The 11,853-nt window shown below is 35.8% G+C and overlaps 1 protein-coding gene across 1 annotated transcript; it reads left to right on the forward strand.

Moving 5' to 3' along the window:
* Nucleotides 1-6,870: 6,870 nt before the first annotated feature.
* Ppbp (pro-platelet basic protein) lies at nucleotides 6,871-8,264 on the forward strand. The gene is made up of 3 exons (XM_005333246.4): nucleotides 6,871-7,075; nucleotides 7,390-7,519; nucleotides 7,652-8,264. The coding sequence occupies exons 1-3, from the start codon at nucleotides 6,934-6,936 to the stop codon at nucleotides 7,752-7,754; spliced, it is 375 nt and encodes a 124-aa protein (XP_005333303.1). The 5' UTR covers nucleotides 6,871-6,933; the 3' UTR covers nucleotides 7,755-8,264.
* Nucleotides 8,265-11,853: the final 3,589 nt, after the last annotated feature.

Consider the following 11,853-nt stretch of genomic DNA (forward strand, 5'->3'; position numbering starts at 1 on the left):
CTCACTTTGTTTCTTCTTTCTTATAGAGTTACAGTGAATTGTATTTATCTATAATTCTACATTATTCAAAAACTTAATTCTACTCCTCTCTGGCTTACAAAGAGGACCCTCATTTTCTCATGCTGATGCATCAGTTCAACTTTCTCCAAGCTCCAGTAAATCCTTCCAGTAAATCCTTTGTGATATCAATAGGTCCTGGCATCTATAGAAAACACAAAAAGGATAAGGCTTCCCTGTCTGCAATTCTTAACTAGCTTCCTACTATAGTTTGGATCTCAAATGACCCACCCCACAAAGCCCATGTGTTAAAGACTGGGTCCCCAGTTTGGCACTCTTAGGAGGTGGTAGAACTTTAGGAGGTGGGTCTAGTGGGAAGTTGCAGATCATCAGGGATATGTCCTTGAAGATGGTTTTAGGATCCAAGCCCCTCCTTTTCCTCTCTTTTTCATACCCAGCCATTAGGTGAATAGCCTCTTTTGCCATGTGCTCCCACATCACAGATTATGCCACTACAGGCCCCAAAACACCTGGGCCAATTGGTCATGGGCTGAAAGCTCTGAAACTCTGAGTCAAAATAAACGTTTCCTTTTTTTAAGTTCATAATCTCAGGTATTTGTTACAGTAACACAAAGCTGACTAATATAGTCCTTATTTCCTAGATGCTGCTAAGCATGGCTAATGAAGTTCTGTCTCATCTCACTGCTGATTATTACTTCAGCTTTACTTCTTCCTCACATTCTTTGCAGTCAGGCATTTAGTTCCCTAACACAGCATGTTTGTTCTTGGGTCCATGCCATTTTTTATGGCTCTGCCTGTAAGGAACTTGTCTCATTTTTTGCCTATAGGAAGATAATTACTCATCCTTTAGAACTAAGCTCAAGCAATACCTTTTTCATGTCGTTTTTCTTGCCATTGCAAGCAGAGCTCCTGTTTTTCACTTTGATGTTTCCATAGCATCTTCTAGATGTCTGAGTTATAGCAAAGATTGCATTGCTATTATTTGTTTATAGGTCCTTTCACCCTAGTATTCTGGGAACTCCCCTAGAGTATCACCTGTATTTCATCCATCTCTGTATCGCCAATGTGTGGCACAGAATGATGGCATTAAATTAGTAACTTTTCCTGACCCAAGTTACCCTGTAGAGTACTATCTGGCTTATAGTAGGTGTTGATTAACCTACTCTCTTCTCCTTGTCTTCAGGTAACCCAACAAGGAAGGGCTTTGTCTTATACAACTTCTCTATCCTGTAACATACACCCCTCGCTTTCATAATAACTCCCATCGTTCCTCTCACTTCCTCCATGCATCCTGACCCTTCCTCCTACCAGATTGAGATTCCTTGCTTATCTTGTCTTTTTCCTTTGTAATATTTTCTCACCAAAGTGACTATTGAATTTATGGAATCTATACGAAAGTAGTTATGGTGTTAATGTTGATCTATTTCAATTACACAGTAATCTCCATGAGGACAAGGACAGTGTTTACTGCTGTTTTTAGGACAGCACTGAACACACAATGGGTATTTAAATAGATGAGTAATTGAGACTAAACAAGCCCTACTGTCTTTTTAGTGCTAAATAGTAATTTCATATAAATATCCCATTCTTATGACAAGCAAGAAAGGAAAAGAAGGAGACTAACTAATATAAACACACACACACACACACACACACACTGCAATTGCATTAACATATATACTTATTATTGGCATGTATTTATTTAGTAAGTACTAATATTATTAACATTTATATCTAACCTAGGTTTTTCTGTAGCTTTTGCTCTCTCATTATATATAAAATATAATTTAGATTAATGCATTTTCTATTATTACATATTGATATAGCTATATAACAGAAAGAGAGAGAAAGAAACAAAAAGATACAAGTTATGGAAAAATCTGTTATACTTTCAAGAAGATGGGTGACAAATTTTCCAACAATACAGAGAAGAACAAAATGGCTCTAAATTTTAAGAAAACATTGAACTTAAGTGGTCTCTTTCTTTCCTCAAATAGTACCTTTTTTTGGGGGGGGATCCTATGAATTTTAGAAAACACTCAAACTAAATTATCATAAATGTTTGAGCTCTAAAATTTGTTATACTAAAATTTGTTACATCAAACACTTATTGAATAAATGTCTGAGAATAACAGATGCGAGCATATTAAGTGACCTTTAGGTGGTAAAATAGAAGTTTTGAGAGCAAATAAATATTACTAGTTCTTTTTTGCTTCATCATCATTTCAAGGTCTTTGTTTCTCCCAGTAGCAAGATTTAAAGTTAAGTTTATATACAGACCATAGAATAAGACCTTGTTTCTTATATTTTTGCAATTCTTGTTGTCATGCCCATTCTATAAAGAAGAAAAAAATACATTACAGTGTATTACCAAAGTGCAACCTGTGCAAGCATCCCAATGACAGCTACTGGTCACTATTTCTATCATTACTACTTGATTATGCCACTGGCAAGCCCAAGGACTACTGTATCTGGGGAAAAGTAATCTAATGTATGTCTTCTAGGGATGCCTTCTAGGTTCCTCATAATGACTCCTAAGTACTATTTTCATTGTCTTATCCACCTGAAACTCTCTCTCATATGTGAAATCACTTGGAATTAAACAAGTGGTTAGCTAAAATCTACTCTGCGTGATTGGACCCAATTCAGACATTTTTAAGTGTATAAGATCCTTCATTCATTTTACCATTCTTGCCTCTGGGTGTGACACATTCACTTAATCCCTCAGTTCCCGAAGGTATGACAAGATCTATGGTCAAATATGACTAGTGGCTTTGTTTTTCTTAGTTTAAATTATTGCATGAGGAAAAGAATTGCTGTGGGTAACTCTTACATACATCACCTCAAAAGACCTTCCCGGATGTCACAAAATGAGAACTTTGACAAACAGAATGGGCATGACTAAATCCAGGAAGAAAAGCAGAGTGTGTGTGATTCTGATTTGGGCTGATGATCCTGGTTTACTCTTAGTCAGCAGAATTACTATATTTCTGGGAAGGATTGTTGATACATCAAATATGCAAAGAGGGATAGTGACATAGGACAACCTAAAGTTTAGATCTAAAAATTCATTTCTACAAATTCTGTTCTATTTCAATACAGAGAAATTCCAAAAATACCTGACTCCTGCTTTGCAAAATCGCCTTGCCACATAAATTTGTTTATTTCTGATCCACTCTAGGATTGGAAAAAGTAAAAAATAATTGATTCATTTTCTGGGAAGGGGATAGGTATTCTTTACAGTTTGTGGTGCAGCACAAAGTTGGAGCAGTTGTCTTTTAAATCTAGTTCTGAGAATTTATAGCTATGTGACCTTAACAATTTATTTAACATCTCTGTCCCTCAGTTCTCATATCTGTATACTAGTACAATAATACCTATCTAACAGGCTTTCCCGGGGGTATTTTCTGGAACAAAGTAAATGCTTGATAAATATTAGCTCCCTTCCAAGTGTTCTAAATTTACCCATATCCCTTCTACCTATGTAAGAATGATATTTAATACTGCTAAGAATTTATTGCTGAATCTTTTTTAAGAGCCTTCTGGAAACTAAATATTCCTTACATATTTTCTGTTAATGACATGGTGACATTATTAAAATACATGATCCCCTATCATTCCTATAGACATTCAACAATAAAAAAGTCAATATATTGACATTTACTTATAAATTTCTATATACCAGATTCCATGCAGGATCCTTATGATTCTAAGGCAATAAGGAAGAAATTTCAGTTTGAATTAAGGCTTTTTTGTAGAAAATAAATTAGTTTCCCATGAAACAAAGATTTTCTTGAATGCAGAGAGGAAGGGAAGGGAAGAGAGGGGAAAGGAAAAAAAGAGAAAGAGAGAGGAGAGATGGAAGAGAAGGGAAGAAGGAGGAAGGAGTAAAAAAGTTTGTGTCTTTTCTTTTTCCTTTCCTTCCTATCCCTGCTCTCTTCTCTCTCTCTCTTCCTTCCTACCACCTTCTTTCTGCTTATTGTGGAGAAGTAAAGAGCCACAGGAGGAGGATCATTGCCCCAGGAGTCCTCAGGAGCACCTGGCCATCTCAGCAGAGGTGTCAGCAACCAGCTGCCAGCAGCCAGTACCTCCCAAGTGAATGAGGCCCTTCTTGATTTTTCGGCAGTTTTGGTCCCTGTCTGACGAGGCTCACTAAAGTGAGCACAAGGAAGAGGAAGACAGCAGCCTCCAAGTTATCAAGTGTAGAGTTGACTTATTACACAGCCAAAGAGGATCAATGATACTCGGTAACAATTTAATGTGTTTGCAGTTTACCAACAACATTGTGTTTGAATTTTCTCAGATGACTAGGTAGTAAAACTGGGTAACATTCATGTATCTGATATTCAACAAATTATGTTATTCAAAATAAAAATTCTCAGGCCTGTAAAACTTTACAGTCTTCTTATGTTACAGCACCCAGGAAGATATTTCCTTTTAGCTCTTTCATCCTCTCCACTCATCCCCACCCTTACTCCATGCTTTACCTCTGGACAGTATTTAGCAAACACTCAATAAACATGAGTTCCAGAATCATTAAGGTCTGGATAATTCTTGTCAACTCAAGAGGTATACAGAAAACACATTTGTTTTCAACATTTATGGAAAATGTTTGTTCTCTAATATTTTAATTTGTTGACTAAGGTACTTTAACAGATGAATCCCAAGTTTTGGTACCCAAGGATCTTCTGTACCAATTGCTTTTATGACCAATTTGCAGATGATAGTTTATTTCCTTTATACTTGGAAGAAGGATTTGAAAGACATCTTTTCAAAATGTTCTATATAAAGCAGAGTTTATATATGTCTTAATTTTAATGGATAATAGTCCTCCAAGGTCTTTAAATATTTTATTTAAAATAGCTAACTGATAAGTTGTATTTTGGTCTTAGAAAAACTTGCTTGTTTCCTGAATGACTCTGCTACTTATAAGGTGACTTAAAGGGACAAAAAATAACACACACACACACACACACACACACACACACACACACTGAAAATGCAAGATTCAAAAAAGCCTGTCAAGTTATTTTAAAACCCAAGAACCTCTGGCATTTGCTTCTACTTTTAGCATTCATTTAAATTCTAATTTTTTTATGAGTTAGCTGCTTTTAATTGAATAACTTATTTTAAAATATATTTTACCCATTTTGGACAGTCAGTTTATGACTATCTATATTGTGTGTCTCATTATGGAAATGGAAGAAAATTGTAACAGAAATAGCAGTTAACAGCAGTAGTCAAAGTAATTGTAGTAGTGTCCAATTCATTTTTATCTCATTTTTTTTGCAAATATTTTAGGTCTTACTTTTTTAAAAAAGAGTTAAATGAATAACCTGAATGAGAATTTTATAATGCCTTGCATATAATAGATACTTAATTGATATTTCTTGAATAAAGAGAAACTAGTAAAAAGCTGCTTTACCTTAAATAAGCACTAAAAAGAAGTTGAAATTTTAATGAAATGAACTTTGTCAGTACTTCCTAATGAATCTTACTGATGATGTGTTTGTGTGTGTGACAAGACACATTTGTTGATTAATACTGATGTAATATTATTATGCTACATGTTCACACCTTTCCTGCTACCAATCAACTCAAGAAGTACCACTAATTCATAAGATGTTCCACACATTTTTCTCCAATGGATTAAGGATTGTTGAATAATCTAACTAAATAAACCACAAAAGAAGTTTGGGTAGAATTAAGTATGGAGAGAATAAAAATGTGTGGTGGGCCAATAAATATCATTAACAATATGTTTTGGAGGGTTGTGATGGGCAGAAAAAGAAGGAGAGCATAAAAAATGTTTAAATCCTTTGTGTTTCACTCATTGCTTTTGAAAGACAAGAGTAAGCTGTATAATGATCCCAACAGAATGATTCCACTTATAAAAAGGACTATGCCCATCGCTATGTATGTTTTAGCTATGTGTTATATATGCCTTTCTGTATATGTTTATGTGTATAAATAAATGTAGGTAGAATAGAAAACAAATGCCAAATTGTTAATGGTGGTTTCTGTAAGAGCAATAATATGGAGTTAACTATGAAGAGGAGCTTGAACATTTTATTCCACATATATGCACTGTATAGGAATTTTTTTACAACAGATTATGTTATCTTTGTTTGATTAAAAATAAATAGAAAAATGTACTGTTTCTTTCTCTAGGGTATACTCAGATGGTAAAAATAAGTAGCTTATTTTATAATTCAAAGGAGAATGAGTTTGCTTCTACTTTCTTAATGAAATTACAAAATGTAATTTATTCAGAAGGCAGAAAGAAACCCATCAACTAATATCTAAGGTGAGCCTTTGGTGGTAATTGGCTCATATTTTACCCACATACTTCAAACAAATCCTGACATTTTTCAATAGCCAAGACCAAAATATCTGCTTTATTTGCCATTTGGAAAGGGAAACAACTCTCTTTCTTCAGGGGCCACATGCTTATGTCTTCAGATGTCCACCAAATGTCTATTAAGCCTATAAACTATATCATAGGAGAGGCAGGTATATTGTTTCCCAGTTGAGACAAAGAAAAGACATGCAGTATTTTAATCTGGTTCTTACCTCCCTAAGTAGAGTGCTTATATGTATGTAAGGGATAAAAGTATTGAGAAAAGGAGAGTAGGGATGTGAAATGACTCATAAAATGCAACTAATTTAGCAGGAATTTTGATCTGTCTGATGTTTTCTGGGTGGTATGACTTAAGCATGCATTTATGGGTCTATCAGTACACACCCTCATTTCCCCTTTCCTAACTTCTTCCTCCTCACTGGTCTTGAGGCAGTCATATCAAAGACATCTGGAGGGCATATAAAGCCACTTAGCTGCAGACTTCTAGGCAGCAACGCACCTTCAGGCTGTGGTCTCCTGGCTCTGGAAACAGCTCTAGCTCTGTCTTCTGCACCATGAGCCTCAGACCCAGTGCCACCTCCTTCTGTACCAATACCAGAGGGGTTCGTGTCCTGCAGGTGTTGCTGCTGCTGTCACTGCTCCTGACTGTGCTGGTTCCCTCTACCACTGGACAACGCAAGAGAAATTTAGGGAAAGGTGAATCTAGAGCCTCTGCTGTCCAGCAGCTATAGCTATTCTGTTGCAGTTGTGCAGGGGGGACTTGAGGGGATGACTATCCTGGCCCTTCTAGGGCTAGCAAATGCCATTATACTAGTGACCCTAAGTGAAGGAGCTGAGCTTAGTAGGCATTACAGATGTGTTGTGCGATGTAATCTGCTAGCCATATTACTAAAGGTTTATCAATTATATGCCATTGTCTTATGGGAGAGGTTCAATTACCCTGAATTTACAAATAAAGAAACTAAGGAAAATAATCATGACCACTAATAGAGTTTTATGTTCCCTCATAGTCGAAAGTGTAGAACCTTATGTTGAACTGCGATGCATATGTGTGAAGACGATCTCTGGAATTCATCCGAGTAACATCCAAAATTTGGAAGTGATCAGACCAGGGGCCCACTGTGCCAAAGTTCAAGTGATGTAAGTTCCTGCTTCTGCGTCACTGCTTCATTAAGGAAGCCCTCCACCTCCTCATACCTACACTACTTTCTCCAGTCTCATGGATCTGTTCCCACCTAGGATACTCACAGATAATTGTGTTTTGTCTTGCAGAGCTACACTGAAGGATGGGAGGGAAATCTGTCTGGATCCAGAAGCTCCCAGAGTCAAGAAAATAATCCAGAAACTGTTGGAAAGTGATGAATCAGCTGCTTAATCTGTTTATTTTCTACCAACTCCTTTTTAATCTCCCAGGATGGGTAGGATTTTGAAGACTTGACATTCTAGAGTTATTAATTCGTATACTCATTTTTACTATACAAAAATTCAGGTACATTTTCCATTCTGTCTCCCAAATCCTACTTGACTCTGAGAACTTTGCTTAAAAAATGACATAAAGAAGATGAAAATAAGCAAGACTAACATATAATTTAAGGTTTACTCCCCAGTTTTTGGCTAAACACTGTACTTGCTTTGCATTTCTTTAGTTGAAAATTTCTTTCCAAATCATTTGTGTAATTTTATTTCTCTAATGTTATGTTCAATGTTCCTATGTTGATTAACAGATTTTACAATAGTCAATGACACTAGTGATCATGCAGAGCCAAGCATGGAATACTTGCTCAATAAATACTTTTTAAGTGTATTCAGGCAATAGAGATTTTCAATGTTTTTGTTCTAGATGGCTTGTTTAAAAGTATCCTTTGGAAACTTTTCTAATGTTTATTTTGCCTTGAAACTCTAAAAATAATAAAGTTGTAAAATGTAAGTCTTGTAAGCAATGGTTACTTACTTTAAAGGGAATACACTTAACACTAATAGAACAAGAAAACATAGGGTGAAGAAAGCCTTGACATTCTTTATTAAAAACATTCTTGCATTTCTTGAAACAGAAAAGAGAAAGTGATATATTTTATTTTATATTAAATGTTTTACTCTGGCATTTTGTATATATTTGCCTTAATGTATGCATAATTAAAATTTCAGTATTAGAATTGGACTTACAAATAAGTACAACAGAGAATATAAACTTGACTATTAATTGTTCTTTTTAAAATCAATATTCTTCCTCAATTTCTAAATCCATAAAATTTACACCCATGCTATTTTAACAGAAATATGAACATGAACCGAAGTGTTATTTATTTATTTATCATATATTATCAAATTACAGACTTGGAGAAAGAGTTTTAGTTCTCTCTCTCTCTCTCTCTCTCTCTCTCTCTCTCTCTCCCTCTCTCTCTCTTGTTTTTGTTTTACACTTTGGTATTTTACAATATTGCCAACAAAATTCACAAAGTTGATAATCTCTGGGATTTTTTCATGATATATTAATCAGAAACTACTAATAACTATTAAAATGCCAGACACAGTGTTTTACATACATTGATTCAATAGTTCTGACAAGATGGCAATGATCTGGTTAAGAGTCTTCTCTCTAGAGCCAGAATAATTAGGTAACCTGGCTCCCTTACTTGTTGGCTGTTTGACTTTGATTGGATTGCTTCCTCTCTCAGATGGTGATCATGTAATTGCCTATCTCAGAGAGCTGATGTGAGGAGTAAGAATTGTTAAATTCAACCTGCTTAAAACAATGCATGTCATACAAATAAATATTAGTAATTGTTTACTATTGTTAGTAGCAGTATGGCAAAGAAGAAATCTGAAGATGGCTCTGAAGAAATTCACACTGGGCTAGGGATAGAGTTTAGTGATAGAGGACATAGCCACCATGTATGAGGCTTGGAGTTTTAATCCTCAAAAATGAAAAAAAAAAGAAAGATGGGGTGAGATAAAGAAAAAAAACTCACCCCAACATTAGATACTAAGTGAGCAGAGTGATCATAGTGAGGATTTGAAATCCTATTCTAACCCACTATACCATACCACTTTCCTTGATTCTTCTTTCTCTAACGAAATTATATTTCATAGTGTTGATGACACAGAAAATAGTATTTAATACACAAATACCATACTGTGTGTACAGTATTGATCATAGAAAAATAAATAAGTTCACCAATTCTGACCTATAAAGGGACTTTAGGAAACATTTACCTACTAAGAATGTAGTTCATTTCAACTTTGCTTTATTAAGGGCTCCTTATATTATCTCCTCACTGTCATAACTTCAGTGCCTTAAAATGTTTTGCCTATAAAATAAATACACTTATTATGTAATAGGTAAAAAAATACATAAGCGTGGTGCAAAACTATAAATGGAGATTGAAGCCATTTTCATTAGCTTTTATCAAAAAATTAAAAGAAGCTTGGGCATCTCAGTCAATAGTGGTTTTCTACAAAAAGTTGGCAGGGCCATCTCATGAGATATGACACAGTGTTTGCACTATGTTTACATCTCCAAGATACACGGGCCATTTATTATTGTTGTATGGACACACTGAATTATTTTGTGTAAATGCATAGAAAGGATGACTTTATTGCCACTCACTATTGCCTGGATTCCTTTACTTTGAAATTATTAAAATCTGGGGATATGGTTATACAAATTCAATATTTTGCTTTACCATGTTCAAAACAATCCTTCCTCTCCATTCACTCTGCTGCTAACCCAAAAAGAGACTCAAGTTTCAATTCCATAAACACATATGATTTACGACATGTCATATAACAACCATTATATTAGATGTTGAATTTTCAAAAATATACGCCATGGAGAATTGCCCTTGAAGATCTCACTCACTGTTCAGTTAAGAGAGGCAGACATGTGGACAGAAGAGTAAACTATATGTGGCATATATCAGTATGGAGAGATCTGCTGCAATTGTACAAAGGAACACATTAATAAGTCAGAGCTTCATAATCATTTTCAACTTGTGTTGTTCATTCTCAGTGTAACTATATTTATTAGGCCCCTACCAGTGTACTAAAATAGTGATAAACATGACCTCTAACCTCCTAGAGCTTTCCATTGAGGCAAAAAAGAAAAAAAAAACATTTTAAACACTGATAAACACACTCCAACACATGCGTTTGAGCATACCATGTATATGTGTATTATGGGTGTGAAACAGGAAAGGCTGGGGGGCTGCAAGAGAGAACAACAAATGAGCATAATAGAGTGTCACTTCAGGCTCCTCTGAGGATGTTGTTATTTAAACCAATACCAAAAACATGAACAGAACTTAGCCAACTAAAAAGACAGGTTGTGAGAGAATAGGAGAAAGAACATTCCAGCCCCAGGGATTCAGTTTGCACTATGCACATTTCTGCAGATGTTCCATGCTGCAAAGCAGTTGGATGTCAGCTAATTCCATGCTGCAGTCATCTAATATCCTTCACCACTACTAATTTGTGTGACAGAGAGAATCCAGCATATACCAGATTTGGAATATGCATATACCTAGTGCTGATAACAGCCAAGCCATTCCTTTTCAAGAAAAGGAAGACAGTTCATGTTGATCTCTTCACCTTTCCTGTGTGGGACTCTGTGGCATACCTTCCACCCTTACCTCCACCTCATTTACACACTCAACTCCCAGACTCTGTATCCTCCTTCAGAGAACATTGTTGCTCCCCACCAGCAAAACAGCCCATCTCACCCTTCACTGGGACTGGGACACGTGGCCCACCAAACTCTCCTGTTCTCTCTTCTGGAATATTATCCGGGATGAAGACAAATCGAGAATCATTCAAGCTCCAATATTTTTTTTTAATCAAATACAACTTTTGTAATATATCTAAGATTATGAGTAATGAGGATAATTGACCTTGCTTCTTACAGTATATGGGAAGATGGTTAGTGAAGCTGGTAAATCTCATCCAAGAGACTGGAGAAGGCTTCCACATTCAGGTAAAATTCTGAAGACAGTCATTGCCTAGAGAATTAATTCCAGTTTTCAATAGCAGAAAACAATTACAAACATCACAGCTTTAACTACACAGTAGTAGCCAAACTCAACAGAAGTCAACCAGAAAGGCAGGGGTCTAAGGGCAGTTTTTGGTAATGCAGAAGCTAGTTAAGAAGGAAACAGAACTTGTCTGGGTCTCAAAGGTATACACTGTGTAAATTGCATAGTAACCACAGAGCGCTCTGTGATGCCACATAAAGAAAACATAGACCTAATAAGATTGAGCACTAGTGTTTTAAACTACATAAATGTGTGCATATTTCAGTTAGGGTAGGAGATGTGGCTCCTGCTGCCAACTTAAGGCCAAGAAAGCCCTTTTTTGGGTTGTTTTATTTAATCTTGGCTGGCTAGAGCCCAACTCTTCTGTGAAATGACTTAGCTTCCTCACCCCAGTTCCTCATTCCCCATCCCAGGTTTCCGGACTGGAGCAGCAGGAGGGATAAAAGA

This window comes from Ictidomys tridecemlineatus, chromosome 9 (assembly GCF_052094955.1).
Source record: "Ictidomys tridecemlineatus isolate mIctTri1 chromosome 9, mIctTri1.hap1, whole genome shotgun sequence".
Taxonomy (NCBI): Eukaryota; Metazoa; Chordata; class Mammalia; order Rodentia; family Sciuridae; genus Ictidomys; species Ictidomys tridecemlineatus.

Bases quoted from the DNA above. Each gene is read 5' to 3' on its own strand.
- Ppbp (XM_005333246.4), top strand. From the start codon at position 6,934: ATGAGCCTCAGACCCAGTGCCACCTCCTTCTGTACCAATACCAGAGGG. The intron at 7,076-7,389 runs GTGAATCTAGAG...GTTCCCTCATAG, and splicing joins CAAGAGAAATTTAGGGAAAG to TCGAAAGTGTAGAACCTTAT. The intron at 7,520-7,651 runs GTAAGTTCCTGC...TTTGTCTTGCAG, and splicing joins TGTGCCAAAGTTCAAGTGAT to AGCTACACTGAAGGATGGGA.